Source organism: Eptatretus burgeri, chromosome 7, assembly GCF_056783735.1.
Source record: "Eptatretus burgeri isolate ZD-2024b chromosome 7, Ebu_testis_v1, whole genome shotgun sequence".
Classification (NCBI taxonomy): Eukaryota; Metazoa; Chordata; class Myxini; order Myxiniformes; family Myxinidae; genus Eptatretus; species Eptatretus burgeri.
The window spans coordinates 52,664,614-52,689,090 of record NC_140967.1 but is presented as its reverse complement, the minus strand read 5'-3'; the positions used below and the strand labels follow the sequence as shown (position 1 = coordinate 52,689,090).

At 41.2% G+C, this 24,477-nt stretch overlaps 2 protein-coding genes and 1 pseudogene across 2 annotated transcripts in view; 1 reads left to right on the top strand and 2 right to left on the bottom strand.

The window, feature by feature from the left end:
- Positions 1–24,477, top strand: part of LOC147023258 (uncharacterized) — a 57,755-nt gene that overhangs the window by 16,920 nt on the left and 16,358 nt on the right. The window contains exons 4-12 of the mRNA XM_085888495.1: positions 1–34; positions 1,077–1,184; positions 1,484–1,664; positions 8,296–8,434; positions 9,989–10,092; positions 18,598–18,686; positions 18,910–19,063; positions 19,170–21,344; positions 21,621–21,781. The exon at positions 1–34 is cut by the window's left edge and continues 85 nt beyond it. Of these exons, the coding sequence (XP_085744621.1) occupies positions 1–34; positions 1,077–1,184; positions 1,484–1,664; positions 8,296–8,434; positions 9,989–10,092; positions 18,598–18,686; positions 18,910–19,063; positions 19,170–21,344; positions 21,621–21,781 (3,145 nt within the window). The remainder of the gene's footprint in view (positions 35–1,076; positions 1,185–1,483; positions 1,665–8,295; positions 8,435–9,988; positions 10,093–18,597; positions 18,687–18,909; positions 19,064–19,169; positions 21,345–21,620; positions 21,782–24,477) is intronic.
- LOC147023260 (uncharacterized) lies at positions 14,302–15,213 on the bottom strand. Its single transcript, XM_085888499.1, has one exon. It carries the CDS (start codon positions 15,022–15,024, stop codon positions 14,302–14,304), a length of 723 nt encoding a protein of 240 aa, XP_085744625.1. The 5' UTR covers positions 15,025–15,213.
- On the bottom strand, positions 15,319–16,867 carry LOC147023259 (uncharacterized; annotated as a pseudogene).

Here is a 24,477-nt window from a genome sequence, read left to right as displayed (position 1 = left end):
TGATATCATCTCAAGGTCCTGGATTTATGGACAGGCATGTTTTACAGTGCACACACAATCCTTGGAATAAATAATTTTGTCAACTGAATGCTGGCGATAGTATGTTAACCAACATGGAAGTTTTGAGCATTAGCCCTTTGTCAGTACAAAAGAGGCCAATGCTTGAAACATCAATCGCTATTCGCTTCTCTCGTCTGTTAGCATACTCCAATTCGCTTTCAGTTAATAAACTCAGTTGGTTAACTTGTCCACTGATGCAGACCAACATGAGCCTTCATGCAGGCGAGGATTTCATTGTACTTATTAGAATAACTTTACCCTCGATAAATTTATATGTACCTTTGAAACATCACAAAATCTTGTTTTGATTGATATTTCCGAGAGTAAAATAGTTTGTGTCGTAACTGTCATCGTTTATCTGTAAATCCCAGAGTAGATCTAAATTATATTTGATAAATTAGTACTCCTCATAATAGAGTGCTAGGTCCCCATCATAATTCAATACTTGTATATGTCAAAAGTCTGGAAACATAGGAAAGTTTTTTTTTTCCTATGTTTGCGTTTCCGGACTTTTGACTCACCCTATATTTACAGGATGGCGTCATTTGGCCCATTATGCTTGTTTTGGTCTTTACATGAATGTGGCTACAATCGCTTTTTCCAAGCTCCTTGGTTTACTGTACTAAAGATTTCAATTTCATCTATTGTGGATTTATTGTGGATATAATATAGTTGGATATGCAACTAATATCTGATGTATTAATATGTGCAGTTACATACACTGTCCTCCAACTTTTGTCTTTCCTTGCACTTCTTTCTTTACCACCCTTCTGCTTTTGCTCTTCAGGACTTCTCGGAAGACCCGCTTTACATATACGTATATGTTTAGGCTTAGTTTTTCATACCTTCTGTAGCGTCATAAAAATTGATTGAAATACTGCACTTATGGTTCATAAGAACGGTTTACCGAAAAACTGCTTGAAAACTTACAAAACATTATTTTGAAATAATCCATTACATTTATCTTGTAAACTAATGGGCTACCCTCTCTTTCTACTTCTCCCATCTGCTGACAGTTTGAGAAGGATGTTTTGGATGCCTGTTTGTACATCCTGGAACATGGGAAGTGTGCGCTGTGTGAACGTGGCAATCCCATCATGGTGGTCCGCACCATCGCTGCCGTAGTGAGCAACTGATAAACAATACTGCATCAATGATAAATCTGTTTCTGCACATCCCCAAGAGCATTTTAATAACTGTACTAGTGCACGGTGTTTGGGTAACTCGTTAATGCCTTGTCATCCCAATGAATGAGCTCGGATCATTATATTTTAGCTTGTGTACTGCAATTGTTTTTATCATGGAATAAACATGTGCACATTTTGTGAGAACATTATAATTTCTTGGGAACTATACAACTTTTGTAAAAACAAGGTGAAAAACCCCAAATAAATAAAATGTAAGTCAGCAGTGTTGGTTGTAGGTGAACGCCAATGATGATGCTGGGGTTCTGGTGGGAAAGTGGTCGGATGAAGACGACTACACAGGTGGTCTCGCACCAACGATGTGGGACGGCAGTGTGAATATCCTGAGGCAGTTCAACCGCAAATGCAAGCCAGTCTGCTATGCTCAGTGCTGGGTGTTCTCAGGCACAACCACTGCTGGTAACGATCATGCATTTCATCCTGAAACCTATAGTTGTGTATACAATTAATTAATTTGTTACTGCTGTATTTTACATTTACAATAATCTGCAAAAAATAATTACAGAATGCAAACAATACAGAATGTGCTTATCATGTGTTCAATCATATTTTTCTCTTGTGTATATGCTGCATGATATTCATTGTTGAACATCTTTGTCAACAACACAGCTATCATACATCTCTGTATAGGTTTCCGCAACACGTATAATGCTGACCTTGATAGTGTTTAGGACATTGGACTGGTGTCTCAAAAAGGGGTGAATTAAAATATAACTAAAAGCAGTGGTTGGTATGAAGTTTGGATTCCAAGCTTCTGGTCAAAATTGCTCTCCTGGTTTGAATACTTCATACCGTGGCTTTCCTGAGATATTCGCAGAAATGAAATTTTGCTACTAGATTGTCAAAAACCCAGTTGGCTCACTAATGGCCTTTATAGTGGAGGAAATCTGCATATCCTGCCTGGTCTTCTCTGCCTGTGGTGCAATTGACTATTTGTGCCTGAATTTTAATGCCCTCAGGGTAATTCTTTATCAGGTTAATGTTGTTATTGATTTTGATTTCATAGATATGACTCCATGCTCGACTTCTAATAAATCTCCACCCCCTCCCTCACTCCTCTATTCTACATCCCATGGGGTTATTGTAATGTGTAACATTGTGATGTTACAAACGATAACTTGAGGGAGAGTCAAAAGATTTTTCCCCTTTTCAAAACTTTTTAGAGTCGAAAACAAGACTTGTATTCCAATAGCACCAGAAATCTCTCCCATCTATGGGGAGAGTATGGGAAAACCCCAAAGTAATCCGAATTAATCTCAATGAAATGTATTCCAGCAAATTTGAACCACCTCCCCTTTGGTCCCCCTCCTCCTATATATCAAAACACACTAATTACAGGTTGTGCACAATGTTCTTTTTTGTTCGTTTTTTTTACAACTACTTCCATTCTACATCAATGCTTTTCTTTTGGAAGAGTAAGAGAGGATATAATAGAGGACCTTTAGGTGGATGACAATGCTTTGGTCCGCAATCCAGACTAGTTGGATGTATTTTTTTTATGTACGACACGTTTTTCATTTTCTGGAATTGATTCAAGTATGTGACAGAGCAACGTTGTGTTTTAAAAGCGATAACTAATGTTTTAATACATATAAAATACAGAACGTGTATAATTATTTTTGTTTTGACCTTGAGAAGCGGGTCATGTCATTGTTCAATGTTTGATATTGAGAGTACGTTCTCTGAGACGTTCGCATATGTTTTCTCTTTAAGCTCACACGTTATTCTGGAAGTTATGCGAAAGTTCCAGGCTGTTAACTATTGTAACATGAACGTTTTGAAGGTGCGGTGTGATCCTATGGGCTTGCTTTTCTGAGAAGTCGGTGGCTGTTGATGCCATACTGGTCAGGGCAGTGTTGAGGTAGGTGGTTGTCTCAGAATAAAAACACAGTGTTGAGGCGGTTATCTCCACTACCCTTGAAAAGTTTGGTCATGATCAATGAAAGTGATTAAATAGATTGATTGCCCTTTCCCAATTCCAAATTATGCCCCTCAATCTCAAAATCAACTAAAGCGAATAACTTAATTTATTTTTCATCTTTAACCCAACATGGGAGCCTACAATATCCCAACCAGGTTTGATGGCAATCACTCAAGCCGTTACGGAGATCCCTCCCTCCCCCCATTCAAAATCACCCCTCAATTAAAAAATTGATAAAAGCCAATAGCTTTAATTTTCACCATAAATACCCCAAGGGACCCTATTATGCAAGCCATGTTTGGTAGCACTGCAGCCCATAGGGCTGACATGAATAGCCGGACCCCAATAAAGAGAACTCCCCCTTCCCTTTTCCCTATGCTCCTGCCTCTTAAAAACACTGCCCACCATCCTTCCCCCACTATTTCACTCCCCATTGTCCCCAATCATGGATGCAAAGCTTAGTTACGGTCACGGAAACCGTTCAAAGGATCCTCCATAATCACCACCACCACTATCACTACCCCCCTCGCCCCCCCTCCCCCAGTGACAAACTCCATGAGGCCCACATTATTTCTGCCAAGTTTGGTGGCCCTACAATGTTCCATTCTCAAGATATACAAATATAACGGAATAGACAAACAAAGAAATGGGGTGACAATAAGGGCAGCCAAATGTCTCATTTTTGTGTTTGCTTCCAAATCTTGTGTCCACAACCCCTCAATCTCTGTACCCACCCTACCCAGTGGCACTGGACTCTGCTTTTGAGAACCATCAACTTTGATTCTACAAATGGCACAGATGGCATCAGTACACATCTTAAAAACCTGCTCTGCCCCTCTTCCACGTTTTATTCCTGGTCCGCTTACCATATCATTCACCCTAGGTCATCTTCCATCCATTGAAAGTCAGCTAATATTAATTCATTCCATAAACATGGTGCAAAAAACAGATCCTCTAAGCTACAGACATATGAGCTTACCTCCAATCATCAGCAAGGTCACAGCATCCATCATAGGAGTTGACATCAAATCCTCCCTTTTATCCACTGGCCTAATCTCAGATCATCAATTCAGATTCAGACCAGGTCACTCGACCTTGGACATGCTGCTTCTGCTCTCTCAACAATAGATGGAGGCCCTCAATGTCAGACATTAGATCAGGGCCTACTCTTTGGATATATCTCGAACATTTAATATAGTCTGACATCCACCTTGCTTTCATAACTCTGTGCCTATGGTATCCATGGCCACCTACTCTCAATGCTTACTAACTTCCTCCACTCTTGTAATCAACACACAGCACACAACGGGATCTTCTCATCTCCTCTCCCTGTCAAGGCTGGAGTGCCCTTGTCTTTTCCCAGTCCTGTTCCCAATCTTCATAAATGATCTTTTTGACTCTCTGGAAAATCCTCTTCATTTCTTTGCTGAAGACTCCTTCCTTCCTCTGCTGAAGAATCCCTCATCCCTTAGATAGGCAGCAGCTTCTTTCATCTTTGCAGACCTGGATAAAATCACAAGCTGGTCAAACACTTGGAATATGTGTTTCAATCCTGACAAATGTCACACTCTCACTCTGTCTCTCCGGAAGGAATGTCTGGCAAACCCTCCCACATACTTCCTCAACAAACCTAAATTGAAGAAGTCCAGTAACTCAAACTTTTGGGCCTCACCATCAACGATGATCTTTCTTAGGCAACTAGATATCTTAAGTTGGCCTCTAAAGGCAACCACCATTTGGGTATCTCATTTCATGCAAAGTCTCTCCTTGGCACATCTGACCTTTTATCTACTTAAAAGGATTTCATGCGTAGCTTCACGGAGTATGCCTGGTGTTGGCTTAATGGTTCGGGTGGTGGGCTTTGGATCCTCAGGTCCTGAGTTCAAATCCCGCTCAGCTGTTGAATTAATACCAGGTGGGATTAACTCAGCCTGTCATCCTTCTAAAGTCTGCAAAATGAGTGCCAGCATGCTGGTATACTGTATCGGAGTGGCGATCTGCCCAGGATTGTGCCCAATCGCCAAGGAGACTGCTTAAGCAGCACCAACCCTCTACACAGAGTATGGTCTCAATCTCCTCCTCCTCCTTGACGGAGTACTGCTCTCCCATTTTGGCTAGTGCTCCTGCCTCACACCTTGCTCAGATTGACAGAATGGAAACCAAGGCTTTCACAATCCTTGGTATCTCCTTTGATGAAACTTAGTCTTGGGGCCGATTACTTTCACATCAAAAACAGGTTGGCTGTCTCTCTGTCTTCTACCATCGACGTTTTGGTCTTGCACCCTCTTCCCTCTCCGTATTCTGTCCTCCCCTAAGTTTCTGCAGGGCATGTGCAGTCTGCCAGTAACCTACTTTTGGTAAAACTACCAAAATCCAGGCTCACTGTTCACCTCCCTTCATTCGTTCCTCTTTTTTGTCACCTGTGGAACCAACTTCCTCAGTCTGTTCAATCACATTCTTCCCTTCAATGCTTCAAGACAGCTGCTCACCACCATATCGTGTCATCCCCCATCTATACCCATGAGGTTGGCTACCCTCATTAAGCCTCCCCAAACCTACGTCTTTCCATATTTCCAGGTCATCAGGTTTCTTCCCACTCCCTTACTCTCCTGTTCGGGTTTTTCTTTTCCATTGCTACATCTTCCTCAGTTTTCCCTTCCACTTCTGTGGCTGAGAGTTTGCGCCTGAATTACAAATTCTTGCCTTAACCTTCGTCGAACGTTAGGCCTGGCCAGCCGGTTTGTGAAAGACTTGGGCCAAGCTTCCCCCATCCAACCCCACAATTATGTGTGAATAGTTGTTGTTGTTAAAGAACAATAAGAAGAGTATTAACAAACCGCCATCCGCATGGTCGTGCACCTATGCATGATCCTCCTTCCTGCCCTTCCCCCTCCTGGTCGCTCCCATAGGAAGCGGGTGTTTCTAGTACAAGAAAAACACAATGTGTGGACTGGTATCATATTATGTAGACCACACCAGTCAAGGCAGACATATTTATTTCCCCCTGCAGCTTACTAATGAACCATCTGGGGGGTTTTTGCCCTGATAGTGCAGACATGGTAATTCCCTTGAAATTAACTTGGGTGCAAGAAGATTTCGAGCTTACATATGACATCACCATATATACTCTTGATTTGTGATTTCTCCATGCATTAAGCTTGCAATGAGCTATTCTTGTTTGAGTTTATTTTTTTAATCGCTTTGTCAATTTTTTTTTAATGACATGATTCCTTGGGAGAAATTCCCACAAAATTATTTTTTGTTTCTTGCACCTTAGAACTACAAATGCACTCTATTTAATTTTTTGTGAAACTTTGAAAGCTGAAACAGGCAATACAGATGAAACTAGAAGGGCACTCGGTAGAACGTATACCTCCGCCACATAATGCCTGATCCACGAGAACATATCGGGCTCAATACATTTTTGAATGAAATATCATGTTGTATGAATATAGTTTTTGTCCCTATCTCTCAAAGATGAAGAATCACTTTTAAAATTAAATAATATTCATATCCAGATCCGGATTCGGATCTTCACCAAAATCGAATCAATTCGTCCTTGCCACACACAACCTGCCCACAAAGGTTCATCTGAATCCGTCCACATCTTTTTGAGATATCATGCTATATATATGTTTAGACCCATCTCTCAATGGTGAAGAATCACTGAAAAAAGTTATAGAAGTCTGATCCGGATCCGGATCTTCACCAAAATCTAAACAGTTCATCCTTGTCACACACCCAACCTGCCCACAAAATTTCATCCGAATCCGTCATCAACTTTTTGAGATATACTGTGCACAAACAAACAAACAAGCAGTCATAGACTGGTACTTACGAAATGGTCAACTTGACCTCTGACCTTGACTAATAAAAGCTGTCTCGAGAGAAGGTAGCGATGCAAACCAGAAGTTTCTACGATGATTCTGTACCAAACCATCAAAAATCGAATGTTTGACCTCACTGTGACCTTGACCTTTGACCGATTTTGACCAAAATCTAATCAGCGCTAGCCATCACCCTCCTGAATCACGTGGTGTAATTTGACATTGGTAGCTTCTTCCGTTCTCGAGTTATCGTGCCTACAAACAAACACACAAACACACACACACAAACAAACACACAAACACACAAACAGAGGAAGGAAGTCATCAATCTTCTTCTTCCTCTTTCGGCTTGCTCCCGTTAGGGATCGCCACAGCGGATCAACCGTCTCCATTTCGCTCTATCCTCCACATCTTCCATTGACACTCCAACCACCCGCATGTCCGCCCTCACCGCATCCATGAACCTCTTCTTTGGCCTTCCTCTTCTCCTCCTGCCTGGCAGCTCCATCTTCAACATCCTTCTCCCGATATACTCCGTTTCCCTCCTGTGTACTTCCACTTATACCAGGTTCCACTTATACTTCCACTTATACTCACATATTATACCTTCCAAAGAAGGAAGTCATCAATATACTTACGAAATCTAAAGATTTTGTAAGTAACAAACAGATAGGAAGGGATGAAAACATAACCTCCTTCACCTTCGGTAGCAGAGGTTAAAAAAAAAGGCTATCCGGAGGAATTAGCGCTGCTTGAATGGAGTTTTTCTTTCTCTGTGGTCTTCGCTGTAACAGTAGAGGAAGTGGAAATAATGGTGCACAACCCAACCTCACTGGGAAACTTGGTGGGAAGAAGATACTCGAAGGGTGAATGCAAGATTAAAAAAAAATCACAAGGGGAATGAAGGTATTTAAACTCAAAATCGACCTCATGAAATGTGCTGAACAAGTTTAATGAATGACATTGATCAGTGCCATTCAGTCTGTGCTCATCAATAAAGGGAGTAGGTCCGATCCACTCAGTTCAAAACGTAGCCATTGCTCAATTACAAGGTAATCCCATTGGCTTGCAACTCTCATTGAGGTTTGTATCTCACATGTATAATTTGGATAAAAACAATGTAAACTCTGCATGCAATTATTGTCTTGCAAGCTAGTGAAAATCCTTACTTTTAATTAAGTGGTTTATTTCTTTCTGAACTAAGTACTGAAATGTGCCGTGAGTTTGTCAAGCTCTTCACATTGATAATAGCAACGTCCATGTGCCATGTTTTTTTTTGCAGTTATTCGATGTTTGGGAATCCCTTGCCGCACTGTCACCAACTTTGTCTCTGCTCACGACACCGATGGAAACATGATGACCGACACGATTGTGGACGAGAACATGAAACCGATCAAAAAGCTTACGAGTGATTCAGTTTGGTAATCACAGGCCGCTGTCATGGAGTGTTATTGCTGAAAATATGAGAATTACTTCTGTGTTTTGTGCTATAAGGAAGGATAATTTGTTTGTGTTGCTTGTGCAAGTCATAGCAAATATTTATCGTGTGTATGTCGTCACAATAATTATGTTTAATCTGTTTAGAACTTTGAAAGGAGAATGGAATTTAAATTGTTATTGATTATAAAAAAAATAATTATTTGACTTAATTTGCAATTGCTCACTGGTTTTGACACCAATACAAATTGTGGTGACGATTCCTTTCAGTGTGCTGGTTCCGATGATGATGTTTAATCCAGGTGATGAGGATACTTAAACCAGGATAGAAGAAATCTCACTCTCATTTAGAGTGGAATGATGTGTTTTAAATTATGTCCGGTTAATGATTACTTCTTCATCACTTCTTCGGTGGCTGGGGAATAAGAAAAATGTATTGGCAGCGAGCTGCCGCCACTTTTATGGTGTCGAAGATGGCAAACGGAGGAGAAAACTCATTCGTTGTCACGGTCGCCATTCAGCCAAGCAAATGAAATCCACCTCACTCAATAGTCTTGGCAATGTTGAAGAATGGTCACCACCAACTATTGACATGTTGAGTGACTCGTGAATAGGAATAAGAACCGGCTTGTAAGGACAGGCATTCAAGCTCCCCCGTGACACACTGACGAGCTTCCTTTTAAAGAGGAACCCTCAGCATTTGCAGTATCCATTGGCTCCTGGGAAGGACCTTTCCGATTGGCCACGAGAGTTCACACATTTGCTTTATTCCAAACATTAGCAAAATGGAGACAAAAATTAATGAGTCACTCCACAATTTTTTTTTTTTTATTATGGACCCTCGGCATCAAAAAGCTACATATATCAAACAAGCAGTTTGAAATGGAGCACCTCGCCACCATTGGAGCGTTTAACTTGCATAAGATGTGGCAATAAATGTGAATTGTCGCTCACAGCTTGCCGGTTCGATGACAGAAGACACCATTTAGATTTATGCCACCTCCATGCCTACCCCGTTCAGAATCCCTTGCGGGCACGGGCAACTTGCTAGTTCTTTCTAATTGCAGGTTTATAGTAGTGTAATAACTTCAAGAAATGTGTGAATTGTTCTCCATCAAAGTAACACCCAATTTGGTGAAAGGGAAATTAAACTTGTCTTTAAAATGGAGAATTACTCGATTTAACTATTATTCAATGTTCGACTTCATCGCCCCACCCCTCTTGTATTGAAAAATGTACCATTTAATCTCAATTGCACCTTCAGTGAATTTCACAGTAATTTCTGTGGAGGCAGAAAGGTCGTGCCTTTGTGGATCCATGATTGGCAATGAAATTGCCATGCTGCAAGGATCGAGCCATTTGCTGCATCCTCATGGGAATTCTGTCAGTATCAGACTAGAACCTTTCAACTTTCAATTCACTAGGCATAAATAGCAGTGTAGAACTCTGTAATAAACTCTGCTTTATTGTTCATTGACATAATAATGTCTCGTGGGTTCAGCTAAAGTATACCAACTGAAGGAAGTTATTTCTACCAGGAACTTTCATAGCTGGAGTGATGCCTGGATGATGAGGCCCGACCTGCCTCGTGGCTATGGTGGTTGGCAGGTGGTCGATGCAACTCCACAGCAACAGAGTGAAGGTAAGACAAAGCTGCAGAGGGTCGGCCGATTTTCTTAATTATGGTATTAGTGTTTTACCGTATAAATTGAATTTTGGGGCTACAAGCCCAACTTTCGACCCTCTTTTTGCTGAAACAGATGGTGACTCTTTTGCATCAGGTTATACATTCTCTCACTAAGATTCACTGCAGTATATTATATTATTAATCACCTAATTTCTGAAATCAAAATTTTTTTGAACAAAATAACAATACATGCTCCATCTTTGTACTTGAGGTCAAAAGAGATTAAATTTGTGACAAAGGTATTTCCAAGCAGCCCCTAAAGATTGAATACATTGAACATAGCAGACAAGTCAGATTGAATATATATATATATATATATATATATATATATATATATATATATATATATATATATATATATATATATATATATATATATATATATATATATATATATAGAAATAATGTGAAGGGGTTTAAGAGAATTGAAAAGAATGGCTGGTGAAGAATGTTTAATTGTTCGATAACAATTGGGAGCTGAGATTTTAATATTGCAAATTAAAAGAAAAGTTAGGACCTCAAGCATTTCCACATATTAAAATTTGGAAGCTGAAACATGTGAAAAGAAGAGAAAATTTTCGAGCATCTGAAAAAAATAAATGAAGTTTGGAGGTTCTGAAGATGCATTTTTCTTATTTTGATCTGGTGATTGATAAATTGCCATGGTGTTGATATGGTGCAGGAATAATGGGCTGAATGGCCTCCACCTGCATCTAATTTCCTTGTGTTTCCTTGTATGTGTTGTGTTATAACCTGAATTTGAAATAGATTTAAAATTAAATTTTTTGTCACCGATCTTCATAAAATACCCCATAATGAGAAAGTGGAAACATGTTTTTAGAATTTTTTACAAATTCATGAAAAATGAAAAGCTGAAATGTCTTGTGTCAATAAGTATTGAACCATTTGCTATGACACGCCAAATTGAGCTCAGGTGCATCCAATTTCCTTTGATCATCCTTGAGATGTCTCTACAACTTGATTAGAGTCCACCTGTGACCAATTCAATTGATTGGATGTGATTTAGAAAGAAACACACCTTTCTATATAAGGTCCCACAGTTGACGGTGCATGTCAGAGCAGAAACTCCACCATGAAGTCCAACGTACACTCCGTAGAACTCTGACATATAATTGTGAGGAGGCATAGATCTGGGGAAGGGTATTAAACAATTTATAGAATGTTGAAAGTTCCCAAGAGCACAGTGAGCTCCATCATCAGAAAATGGAAAGAATATGGAATTACCCAGTCTCTTCCTAGAGCTGACCATCCGACCTGCATGAGCAATTGGGCAAGAGGGACCTTGTTCAGGGAGGTGACGAAGAACCCAATGACCACTAATAGAACTACAGAGTTCCTTGGCTGAGATGGGAGAATCTGCCGGAAGGACTACAGTCTCAGCAACACATCACAAATAAAGGCTTTATGGGAGAGTGGCCAGACGGAAGTCACTTCTGAGAAAATGGCACATGACAGCACGCCTGGAGTTTGCAAAAAGGCACGTGAAAGACTGAGCACATTTGGAAAAATATTCTGTGGTCTGATGAGATGAAAATTGAATTCTTTGGCCTGAATGGAAAGCGCTATGTCTGGCAGAAACCAAGCACAGCGCATCACCCATCTACTGTAACATCATCCCTACCGTGAAGCATGGTGGTGGTAGCATTATTCTCTGAGGATGCTTTTCAGCGGCGGGGACTGGGAGACTTGTAAGGATAGAGGTAACAATGAACGGAGCCAAATACAGGCAAATCCTTGAGGAGAACCTGCTTCAGAGTGCAAAAGACCTGAGACTGCGGTGAAGGTTTATGTTCCAATAGGACAATGACCCCAAGCATACAGCCAAAGTAATGCTAGAATGGCTTCAGAACAAGAATGTGAAAGTCCTCGAGTGGTCCAACTAAAGCCCAGACTTGAATCCCATTGAGTATCTGTGGAAAGAATTGAAGATTGCTGTTCATCGACACTCTCCATCCAAGTTGACAGAGCTTGAGCAAATCTGCAAGGAAGAATGGGAGAACATCCCCACATCTAGATGTGCAAAGCTGATACAGACATACCCAAGAAGACTCGAAACTGTAATCACTGCCAAAGGCGTTTCGACAAACCATTGACTCGGGGGTTTAATACTTATTGATGCAAGACATCTCAGCTTTTACTTTTTAATTATTTTGTAAAAATTTCTAAAAACATGTTTTCACTTTGTCATTATGGGGTATTTTGTATAGATTGGTGACAATCGGTTCTACCCTTCTACCCTCTTCCCATTCGGTTTTACTCTCTTCCCGCTACTTTTTGTTGATCCATCCGCTTCACTCTGCATTTACCGTTCCAAATTCACCATACACCTCTACGGTTTTACTTCAACCTTCCCTTTTCCGAAAATTATGCAATCCTAATTATAAAATATAATAATAATAATAATAATAATAATAATAAATTCACTTTTATTAATACATCTCCCGTCCCCCGTAACCACATGGTTCTCCTGTTACCACTTGATCTGTTTCCACCCTCTGCGTTTACTGATCCAAATTCACCATTTCCTCACGACCTTATCTTTTCTTCAACCTTTCCTTTACCTAATCTTATGCAATCTCAATCAAAAAAAAATAAAAAAAAATTATAATGAAAATAAAAACAGTCTCTTATAATGCTTCATCTTCCTCTTTCACACGTGTGGTTCTCATGACTGTATCATAATTCACTACTCTTTTTCTATTTCAACAGACTGCTCTCAATTCAACCTTTCCTTCACACTTTGTCTAAAAAATCAAACTGTTACAGCGTTTCTTCTCTCCATTCTCTTAATTCGTCTTTATTGCATCCATCAAGAAATGTCTTTCGTCGCATTTCTGAACTAAATTTTTTTTTTTAAAACCCTGTTTGCTATGACGGTTCGCTTTCCATCAATCATCATTTTTTTCCAACTTCAGTGCCAACTCACCCCTCTCACTCCTCCCTCTCAAAGCAACCATCACACTCTTTCCCTTCCAAGCTTCCCTCTCCCCTTTCTCAAAAACTCCCCCCCTCACCTTTCTCCCACCATTCACCCCCCACACTCCCCCTTCTCAACATTGCCCCCCTCACATCCACAAAGCTGCCTTCTTCCCCTGCCCTCTCACCTCCATATCATCACTCCACCTCCCCAAATCCTCAACTGAAAGTCCCTGTAATGTCCATCTTGTTTACCCCATGTTCCCCGCCCCATCCCTCTCCCTTCCACAGATCTCTTAATGTCTCTGTTCCCCACTGTTTTGTTCTCCCCTATCCCACCCCTCTTGTGTCATCCTCCCCCCCCCCTTGCTGTGCATTGTGTGTTAGCTCTCATACGAGCCTCGGCAATGTATACAGAAAAACAAACAGACAAAAAAACAACTTAAATTTAATCCATATTAAAATTCAGGTGACAACACAACAAATGGTGAAAAAGTCAAGGGGTGTGAATACTTTCTGAAGGCACTGTAGAGAAAGTAGATGATCAAGTACCAAGAGCAGTTGTTGCATGGGCTCTCAGAGGGGCAGCTCATGCCTGAAATGAGGAAAAGTAGTCATGGGAACGTTTTTAAAAAAAAATCAACAACTATGGTAAAGACCAACTTGGGGTGCACTAAAATGTTTGAAATTAAGGTAGAATTATACCAGTAGTCTAGTAGGAAGAGGGGGGGGTATCATGTACCCCCCCCGGAAATATACTTCTAATCAGTATTTCGAGATTGGAAAAAGTATGTAGAAAATGATGAGCGATGTTAAAAAGTTGTCAAAATGTCTCACGTATCATTTTTATGCAAATTAGTGCCCCCATTATCGAAAAATCTAGTTTCACTATAACTCAGCCCATATTGCAGATAACTGAACAAATAAGGTGTCTAGACCCATGTTTTGAGGGTCAAAGATCATAATAAAACTATTCTTAAAGTGATCACATGTGTCTGTGTCATGCTAGTATGCAAATTAGTGCCGCCATTACAAAATAATCACATTTTTACCAATTAAGAGACTCCATATTGCAGAAAACTGAACAAATAAGGTGTCTAGACAGATGCTGTTGTGTTTTTAACCAATGTTTATTTATTTTGTAGTTCAAGGGTCAAATATCATAATAGAACTCTTCTCATCTTTCCCATTCCAGATAAAGTCAGGTAAATGCTTCTCCACTATGAATCACTCATCATTTTCAATGAAATCATCAGAGTCCAACTCGTCCTCTCCTTCCTCTTCCTTTTCCTGTTCATGCTCTCCAGTGTCCAGGAGATCAACTAGCGAGGTTGGTAGGACAGGACCGCAGGACCATACTTGTTTCAACACTCCTTCATCAGTCCTCATCCATCCTTGCCCCTCATCATAGGGTTTTAGCTTTTCCAGAATAGCTTCATCAGCTCGCTTGTACAAGGCGACACGGTGGTTCACACGTTGGACGTGCGGCTTCAGAGCAGAGTGGCATGGAGGAAGGCGAGCCAGGTCGACCTTAGACTTGGAAGTGAGTTTCTTGTCCTTCATCTTGTCCCCAACCATTTTGCGAAGCAACTTGGCACGGACGACGTCCACTGAAGACTCACGACTCTGTCCATACATCAGACAGGTGAATTGCTCCAACTGCCTCAGCACCTCAGGCTTCACCTTCCAGTAGTCACCGAGTTGACTGAACGCCTTATGAAACCTGGGGTTCTTCTCCAGCTTTTTCAAGGGCCCCACCTTCCCCTTCCCTTTGAAGGCACTGGTACAGTCTTCTCCGCTGAACACATATATCCCAAGAAGAGTGGCGCAGTAGTCTTCTCCCAGGGATTCTGCAAGCTCAGAGAGGTTGAGAAGTTGTCGATGTTTCCCTGACCCCGTATCCAGGTATACAGTCAGCTTGATGGCATGAGCATGGTAGAGAAGAATCATGAAGATATCTGTGTCAGGTGTTCTGACCACAGCATTCTTGTATCCGAGGGCAGCAGCATGATGGAGGTACAGTACCACCCTTGTATCAGTCTCTTCCTGGTTGCTGAAGATTGTGGGGAGCTCATGCACCTCAACCTGAAACACAAAGGGACATTGCACTTCAGTCACCACCAATTCTAGATCTAGACAAAAATCACAGATAATCACTTATAATTTACCAATTTTACCAAAATTAAAATATATGACTGAAAGAAAAAAATCGCATCACCAATCACCAAAATTTTATACTATTATTCACCAATCACCAAGAAGCACGTTGGCAATGTTGCTGCCGTGCACATTGGTAGTGGTTTTGTTCAAGTTATCCCACTCACAGTGGAATACGAGGTTGCCCTCTCCTGTCACAATTTGCGGTGTCTGATAGGTTGAGACTTCGTCCAGGACCTGGGCCAGGGCAGTTTCCAACTCTAAGCCGAAATCGGAGCTCTCAGAGTGGCCAAGCCTGTGTAATATCATGGTGAGCTGCCTGCTTCGGAACAAGTGCCTGACAGTCACACAGAGTGGAATGTGTTTTGGTAACTTCCATTTTCCCTCTGACACTGCATGGCACAGGTCTTGCCCAATGGAGAATACCAGACACTTCATCTTTTCAGTCTCCATGTCTTCCTTGCCAGCCATAACCATGCTGAGAAACCGGACAAGGTCTGGGGTCGGATATTTTCACGAGTGAGCTCCATGTCGTCGGCTGTTGGTGGCCAGGGTTGGTCTTTGGATTCCTTGAAAGCCTGTAGAATATTCTAACGAAGTAGGAGAGCAACGTTTTGGTACTTATCTGTGCTTCCGAGAGTGTAAGCTCGTGCAAGAGCATTGGAAACGGTGATATTCGAGCTGTACACAAGCCAGAAAGAAATGGCATCAGCTTTGTCATGATCAACCTTCGTGAAGTGGATATGTTCCTTTATTGGGTCATTCTGTAGGCGTTTCAGTAGTTTCTCGGAGCGATAATTTGAGTTCTCGTACCCGTTCGATTCAAGTTCTTCGATATAGAGCAAGCACAAGGAAGTAAAGATAGCTGTAGGACCTCATTTTGTTGGACGACCTGAGTTTCAATGTGTTTCAGTACCGAGACGAATGCCTTTTCATGGGCAGCTGACATGCAATCCTGCTCGGTATCTTTTGCTCCTTCGGCTCTGCAAGTCCCGCGCTCGTAGTTAGCGAATGCTGTGCGGAAAGATTTAAAGCATGACGGATGGTGTTTGGCCTCACAAGCAAAGAGGTCTTTGCTTTTCACCTGTCTATGAAGTCGAACTAGACCCATTTTCTCAGCCCGTGATTCAATTTGCTCGTATGCATTTTCTTTGTTCTCATAAGATGTGAAGTATGCAGGTCTCCCAGTTTTGCGATGACCATCTTTGATCTCAACTTTGTCACAGAAAATGTACTCTGGCGGGAAGATGGGTCCAGCAGAACCCCCTGATTTACGAGGGGAGTGATGCCGCTGTGAGGCTGATGGTTCTGGTTCTGTATCATCTCCCAGAAGCTGAAGATTGCCAGTAAAGTGCTGATAACAGTTGCGGTGATACCCAACACTTTCCAGGTCATCGGGGAGAGTTGTAGGGATCTGGTCACACACTGATTGCATACGATATGGGGACTCATGTGATTGGTGGAGACGTCGATCCCGGATCTTCTGAAGCTGTTGTAGTTTTTCTGTAGCAGTTCCTTTGATTTTAGTGAGGGGTGTAAAATGACCATGATCAGACATGGATGGCACATGAAGGATGCATGCAGGGGGAGAGCATTTGTGGGCTGCAGGATCTACACTCTGTTTGCTCTTGGGCATGCCGGCTTAATGTCTACTTCTACCACCACTGTTAGAGAAATGAATGAGGAATCACCATTAATGTTAAAGGCGCCCTGTTATGAAATCTGGACTTCTCAATCTGATAACAGATGTTCTGAGTGCAACCATCATGTTCTACAGTGGCCTAATGTTTGATGCTAACAAATGTTTTTGGGATACAAGCAGTGATAACAACAATTAAGCTAGAACCCTACGTAGATTTTAAGAGGCTAGCTATAGCTAACATGGTGCTAGCTAGCTCAGCTGTGATGCTGCCTGTTTCTGGTTCCATGCAGAAACTGACATCCACATGTGTATGTGTAGCTGAGTTAACTTCTTACCTTGTTGGTTTGGAGGTTGAATACCCAGCAAAATCAGTTGGCATCGACGAAGATGCAGAATTATTAACGGAGGTATTGAATACATTTACGAAAATAGGAAATGGCAGCAATGGCAGGACTAATTTGCATAATAGCATGCCAGAGATACATGTGGCCACTTCAGGAATAGTTTTATTATGATCTTTGACCCTCAAAACATGGGTGTAGACACATTATTTGTTCAGTTATCTGCAATATTGGCTGAGATATAGTGAAACTAGATTTTTTTTATAATGGGGGCACTAATTTGCATAAAAATGATACGTGGGGGCATTTTTACAAGTTTTTAACACGGCTCATAATTTTCTACACAATTTTTCCAATCTCAAAACACTGATTAGAAGTATATTTCCGGGGGGGTGCATGATATACCCCCCCCTCTTCCTACCAGACTACAGGGATAAGTTTTAAGTCCTTTGCTGTTTGTGATACTGATGAAAGAATTGGCGAAGATTTGACAGGTATGCGATTCCAATGTAAGGTATTGTACGCTCACGGCTTCATATTAAATGCTGAAAATGAAAAAGAAGCAAGAGATGTTTCAAATATTGAAAAGTGCAATCGAGGAGAAAGGTTTACACTTTAACGTTAATAAAACAAAGGTAATGGCAAATGGTGAAGGAGACAAGAAAGAAAGCAAAAGAAAAAAAAAATGAACGCTCTGAAGTTCAGAATTCAAGTAAGAAAAAGTCAAAAGTTTCCGTTACCTTGGAAACATGAAAGAGGAATTATGAAAAGCAGAATTAGTTTTCAGATGAAGGATAAAGTCAGCGCAGAATAATTGGAGACAACTCGGTGTTATCACGAAACACAGAAGTTCTCCCTTGTTTTATTTATTTATTTATTTATTTATTTATAAAGCCTGTATGAGACGGGTATCGAGTGAGGCATGGAAGTGAATTGTGGGCACTGCAGATCGAAGGTGTAAAAATAATCCAAAGAACAGAGATAAGAATGATACAATGGATGAATAGATCGTCTCTGAAAGAAATAATTCCAAGCTCAGAAAGCAGGATGAGATTAAAAAGTTAAACTCATGAAGAATAATTTAGGGAGAGAAGACTTGGTCGGTACGGTCATGCGCACCAACCATCGGGAGATGAAGCCGCAAAGAAAGCAATAAAGCTCGTGGTTGAAAGCAGAAAGCCGAGAGGATGTCCTGAAAAGTCGTGGATCGAAAATGTCAAGAGAGATATGGAACGTTTGGGTTTACACAAAACTGATGCAATGGATAGATCCGTATGGAAGAACACCATCATTCCACAAATCGCCCATGAAAAACGGTCGCAAAATGGTTGTTGCCGCTGCAGTTGTTGGTGCAGTATTACCATTGGTATTATTTAATTCCAGGGAGTCATCGTTGTGGACCTACATCTCTGAAAGCTGTGAAGAATGGACATGTGCATCTGCCCTATGATGTTGATTTTGTGTTTGCTGAGGTAAGAAAAGAAAAATACTGTTACGTTACCTTCAAGGTTTTCAATTTTTACTTCATTTGTTCACCAAAGGTTTTCTTTTCTCTTTTTTTTTCTCTCTGTTCCAAAGAGTTTCAATGATCTTTTCTTTCATTTCTGTATTATTATTATTATTATTATTATTATTATCATCATTGTCGTTGTTATTGTTGTTTTTCTCGATGGTAATAACATGATTTTATTGCAGGTAAATAGTGACCGCATTTTTTGGCAATACGGGAGGGATGGAACTCTTAAAAAGGTCAACGTAGAAACAGACAGCATCGGGCAGTTCATCAGCACGAAAGCTGTTGGATGCAACATGAGAGAGGACATCACTCATTTGTACAAATATCCAGAAGGTGTGAGCTTGTTTTTGAGCTGTTAGAGGCTGGGTGCATAATTGGTTGTAATTGTGCGGTGAAGCCATTGCTTTTCCTGATGGATATAATCATTGCACGTATGCAGGATCGTGGGAAGAGCGTCGAGTCGTGGAACGTGCAGCCATGTATAATACAAACCCTGAGCAGTATGCCAAGCTGCTGGAGGAGAATGCAGATTGCTTGGATCAACTGAGCTTCTATGATAATGAGTCTTACAACGATGCCGCGTCAAGTCACGTGCCTTGCAAACCGGACGATGTCTGTGCTGCAGGATCAGGAGATAGAGCAGTGGAAAATATTTACGGAAAATCTAAAGAACATGAACTACCGCATGTCCAAAATGGCAATCATTTTGGAGTAGCTGGAACAAGTAGTCCTGAGGATTTTTCTGCCAAACTTACGGAGTCCTGTAACTATAGAAATAATAATTTTGTCTCCGACGCAAGAAACTGTGTAATGGTTAAGGATAAATTTCCCTCAAGGAGTGAGTTAGATGCTGACAGGTATCGAGAAATAATACCCAGGTTGGAAGATGGAGATGTGGTTCATTCACCAAATTATGCTTCAGCACTTGAGAAACAAGTTCTGGTTTCAACAAAACATCTTCCTTCACCACCACCACGAGACTTTCCTGCATTATATGCTCACACGCACAACAGCAGCACACAACATGGTACTGTGGCCGACAGAATGCCGCGATTATTGACAGTGAGTGAAAGAGTAAGCACCGGAGGAAAGGATCTTGAGAGACAAGTAATTTATTGCCCTGAGTGTAAACAGCCAATGACTGTGAGTCGTAAATGTTCTACTTTGCATTGTGGTTTGGAGGCAGAAGGGACAGTGATGTCTGCGGAGACGATTGATGGTGTTTCAGGAAAGGCGAAGCACTCTGATATGGAGGGAATTTCTCCGCATGGTTCTTTAATACCAAACGATGTTACCTGTACTTTTGCTTTGAAAGGGTGTGAAGGTAAAGAGCATGCAAATACACAGATATTGGCAGAAGAACATCAGTTTAGCAATACCTTAGAAAGTATACAAAAATCTGAAGTCCAGGATCAAGGCTGTGCAGTAAATAAAGTATCCAAAAAATTGAAAAGTCAGGAGACTCAACCTCATTCACAACTTTTTGACAAATTGAGTGTGCAGAGTGATGTCTCTGGAATTATTGGTGCTTCAGAGACTTCTGCATCAAAGCTGCCCCAATTTACACCTCAGCATTTAGAGGTAAACCCTGAAACAGAAACAATGGACAATAAATTGAAAGTTTGCCATGCTGTCGACATTGCTGCTTCAGATGGTCCCAATCGATACGTCTCATGCATCCCAGAGAAAATGAACTCCCGTGTCGACGTTTCTTCTCATCATGTACACACAGTCAAAGCTAAAAAAGAAAGTCGAGACAAACATATTTTCACGCTGGGAGATAACAGAGCAGAAAAGACGTCTAACTCTGATAGCTTGAGGGAAGAAGCTTATGTTAATATTGCACACGGAGAAAGGAGTGGTCCAAAGGAAAGCCCCTGCACCAGAGGGAGACAGACAGGGAAATGTGACACGTATGCATTGAATACGGATGCAAAAGATACCTGTTCTCGGAGGTTGCTTTGTGATGACGGCAAAGACTATAACATTGATGCCATCTCCAGACAGAGGGAAACATTAACCATGGATGATTTCGCTGCATCGTCTAACTGCAGGGCACACTCCAAATTAAATATGGAGAGGTTGAATACTTTGCTTTCATTTAAAATGGCCGGAGATACCTTACAGCACAAATGTTCCCGGGATGAATTGTTGGGGCAAGGAGGATGTTCTCGGGTGCGAGAAAGTTGCAGGAATAAAGCCAGCAATCATGAACCTTCAATGGCAAGGAGACATTGTGAAGCCGATGATAACCAACATCCTTATCTTGGACATGAATTTTGCAATGAAGATGATGTCTCGAAGATGAAGCATTCCAACTCAGTGTGGACCTCTAATCAAAATAAATGTAAGAGAAAAGCGATCGATCCCAATGTCAAGGTGAATAATAAAGTAGGAGCGACCACCAAGAGTAAGGAAATTGCTATTTCAGTCTACTTGCAGGAGGGAATAATTATTGGTTGCAACTTCAATGTGATTGTCCGAGTTGCCAACAGAAGTACTGAAAGTCGAACGGTCAAAGTCTTCATCAGAGGTCACGTCATTGCCTGCTCAGGCAAGGTCCTGGGTCTCTTCAAGGAGGAATGTTTCACGATGCGACTCAATCATTGTGAAGGTATGTCTCTTTCCATGGTATGTTGGAATTGAAATGCTAAGGCTCTGCCAGAAATGCTTTCTCTTCATTATAGTGAGTGCATTCAAAGCTTTTGCCAACGTCTTTTCATTTATTTTCTCGTGATTTTTCAACTTGTTGCCATTACAAAATAATTGTGGTGACTTTAATTTTTAAAGATAATGCTGACATTAAAAAAAAACATATTTTGCCTGCTTAAGCCGAATAAAGACACCATAGATAGTTATGAAAACGGACAAATTTGATCTTTTTTTTTAGAGCAAGATGCAATGATCACGGTGTCCCCTGTGGAATACATGGATCTTCTGATCGACAAGTTTGCCATGATGTTTACTGTAAGTGCACGTGTGATCGAGACCGAGCAGGTACTGGTAAAGCTGCACACCTTCCGACTGCATGCTGCGCGTGTCGCCGTCACAGTAAGTGCATCATATCCCACCTACATTATAAGCTAAATATTGGATTTTTTTCTTTTTTAAGATAGAATCATACGATATCTAATTGTGTGTGTGTGTGTGTGTGTGTGTGTGTGTGTGTGTGTGTGTGTGTGTGTGTGTATGTCGTCGTGTGTGCCGTGTTTGTTTCACTTGTATGCATTCCTAAACCGCTGGACAGAATTAGTTTAAATTTGGTGGTTGGACTTGGGGTGTGCCCAGGAAGGTTTTAGGCATTCAAAAATATTCATAGTCACAGGGGTTCAGGAGGAGTAGGAGATGATGCAAATTATCGATGTAAATGTTCATCTTGTGGCGCAGCTCCCAGTGGGAGAGTGTATCACAACTCGCAGAGGTTTACAGTGTTATAATGGTGTCTCCATAAAAACCTTATGGAACCAAAAACTATTTGGCCAAGTTATATGCAGTACATGCTCTGTCTTTTATGTACTCCTAAACTGATGGATGAAATAAGTTGAAAAGTTATGGTTGCACTCTGGGTGTCCATGGGAACGTTCTACTAAGTTGGGATGGCCACCTCCAACTTAGGTGTTTACATTTATGTTAAAGTGGGGAGTTATGGAAGTTGAACAACATAATATAAAGTACCCCCTCCCCCAACCCCCCTCCTCTCCATTACCACTCCAATATGGAGCGGATGTTGGTCGTGATATACATTCTTATTAATAACTTTTGAAATACAAAAAAATCAATATCAATCAGTTTTATATTTTCAGAATTAAAAACGAAATCGTAATCTGTGACTCAATACATTTTTATGGCACCCTGTGACCTTCAATGCTTGAATTCAAAAGAGATAAGCATTACCTCATTGTGTGCTGAACTTAGCATGATGCCAGAGAGCAGCAATCCAGTTGATGTGCTGTTTGGCATCTGATATGAGTGGTTAAACACAATGAATCAAATAATTTTGAGTAATGAATGAAGATTGGCTGCAGATTTAATTTCACAGATGGTGTGTTATTTTTGAGTCCACAACCATGGCATGGTAAATGGAGAAAACGGTGGGAAATGGGGTGTGTTCATTGAAAGTAATAAACTGTCTGTAATGGAAATGCTAGTGGCTGGCAGGAGAGCCTCATGATATGCACACTCACCTCTGAGCTGAATATAGATAGCATGGGGTTTAAATCTCGGCCCAGCTATAAACTGTCAGCCTGTTGTTTCGCAGACAGAGCGAGACATCAGTGTGGGTGCCGTCACTCAGATGGATGTTAAACTGAGTGTCCCATCTGCCGGCATTAGTTGGTGGACGTTTAATATCCCATAATGTACTTTGCAAAGAGTAGGAGAGCTGTCACCGGCACACTGGCCAAATTCCAAAATTCCTGTTCTAACCTACAGGGGCACTGCATCATTGGCACAGCTGCACCTCATGGAAATGATGCTAGCCACAGCCACAAGGTGCATCCAAAAGAAAAAGTGCCGTGGCACATTCTACATATTATATCGGCAAAAACAAAAAATCTCCTTGCACACCTTATCTCTGGTGGAACCATATAATACCTTGATTGCAAAAAATTCAGTGGATCCCAAGTTGGTCTTTACCATAATTATGAATTTTTTAAATACATTTCCATGGCAATTTTTACCAATTCTTCAGGAACGAGCTGCCCCCTCAGAGCCCACTCAACAACTGCTCTTGGTACTCGAGCATATGCTTTCTATAGGTCAATGAAACCATGATACAGTTTCCTTTTCTTTATCAAATACTTATCTTGGTGTTGCCCTTAAGATATAAATAGCCTCTGTTGTTCTTCCTGGTCTCAAGCTTCCCGGTTGTTGTCTCGATTTACCACTTTTCTTCATATTTTCTCAATCACAGAGACTGATCAGAGGTATTAAATTGTGGGATTTGCATGCCGGTCATTATCAAGAGACAAAGTGCGAATATAATCTTTCTTTAGCTGAAGGACGTGTTCCAGATGGATGACCACTTGCTTATGTTCTTCAGATTGGCAGAAAGGGCACTTTCTGCCACTTCCTGTCTGGCAGAGGGGCTTTTAGCTGTCCTGCACAGTGTAGTCATCTGCATAGAGAGACAATGGATTTCCACTGATGGAAGAGAGGGCAGTGATTTTATATAAAAGACAGCACTGGTCCCAGGACACAAAGTTGAAAAACACCAGTCTTTAGAGGTACAGCATGGGATAGAATTCTGTCCAATACAACCCACTGCTTACGAGTGCATAGCCAGTCTAGGAGGGAACCTTGCATACCTTTAGTTGACAATTTGGAAATCAGGTAGGGATGCCAGACAGAATCAAATGCATGAGAGATGTCCAGTGAGATAGCACAAACCTCTTGTTTGATTCATCCATTCATTGTTGACATAGCAGAAGCAGCATCTCCAAGGTGGAATGACTTGAGCAGCAGCTAAACTGATTGTCAGAGATCAAAATTTAGGGAAAATATGAGTCTTCAGTTCTGCTGTAATTCTCTATTCTGTGACTTTGCTTATGATGGGGGAGAAGGCTGACTGGTCTACAGTTAAGAGGGTCAGTTTTGGCCTCAATACTGTGAATTGGGGTAATATTGGTGATTTTCTATGATGCAGACATGTGGCCCATGGCAAATCTAATATACAAGAGGAGTTCGGTCTTGGCGTGCCTGTGTGCATCCGTCCATTAACAGTCTTCCTCGAGGGGAGACCACGAATC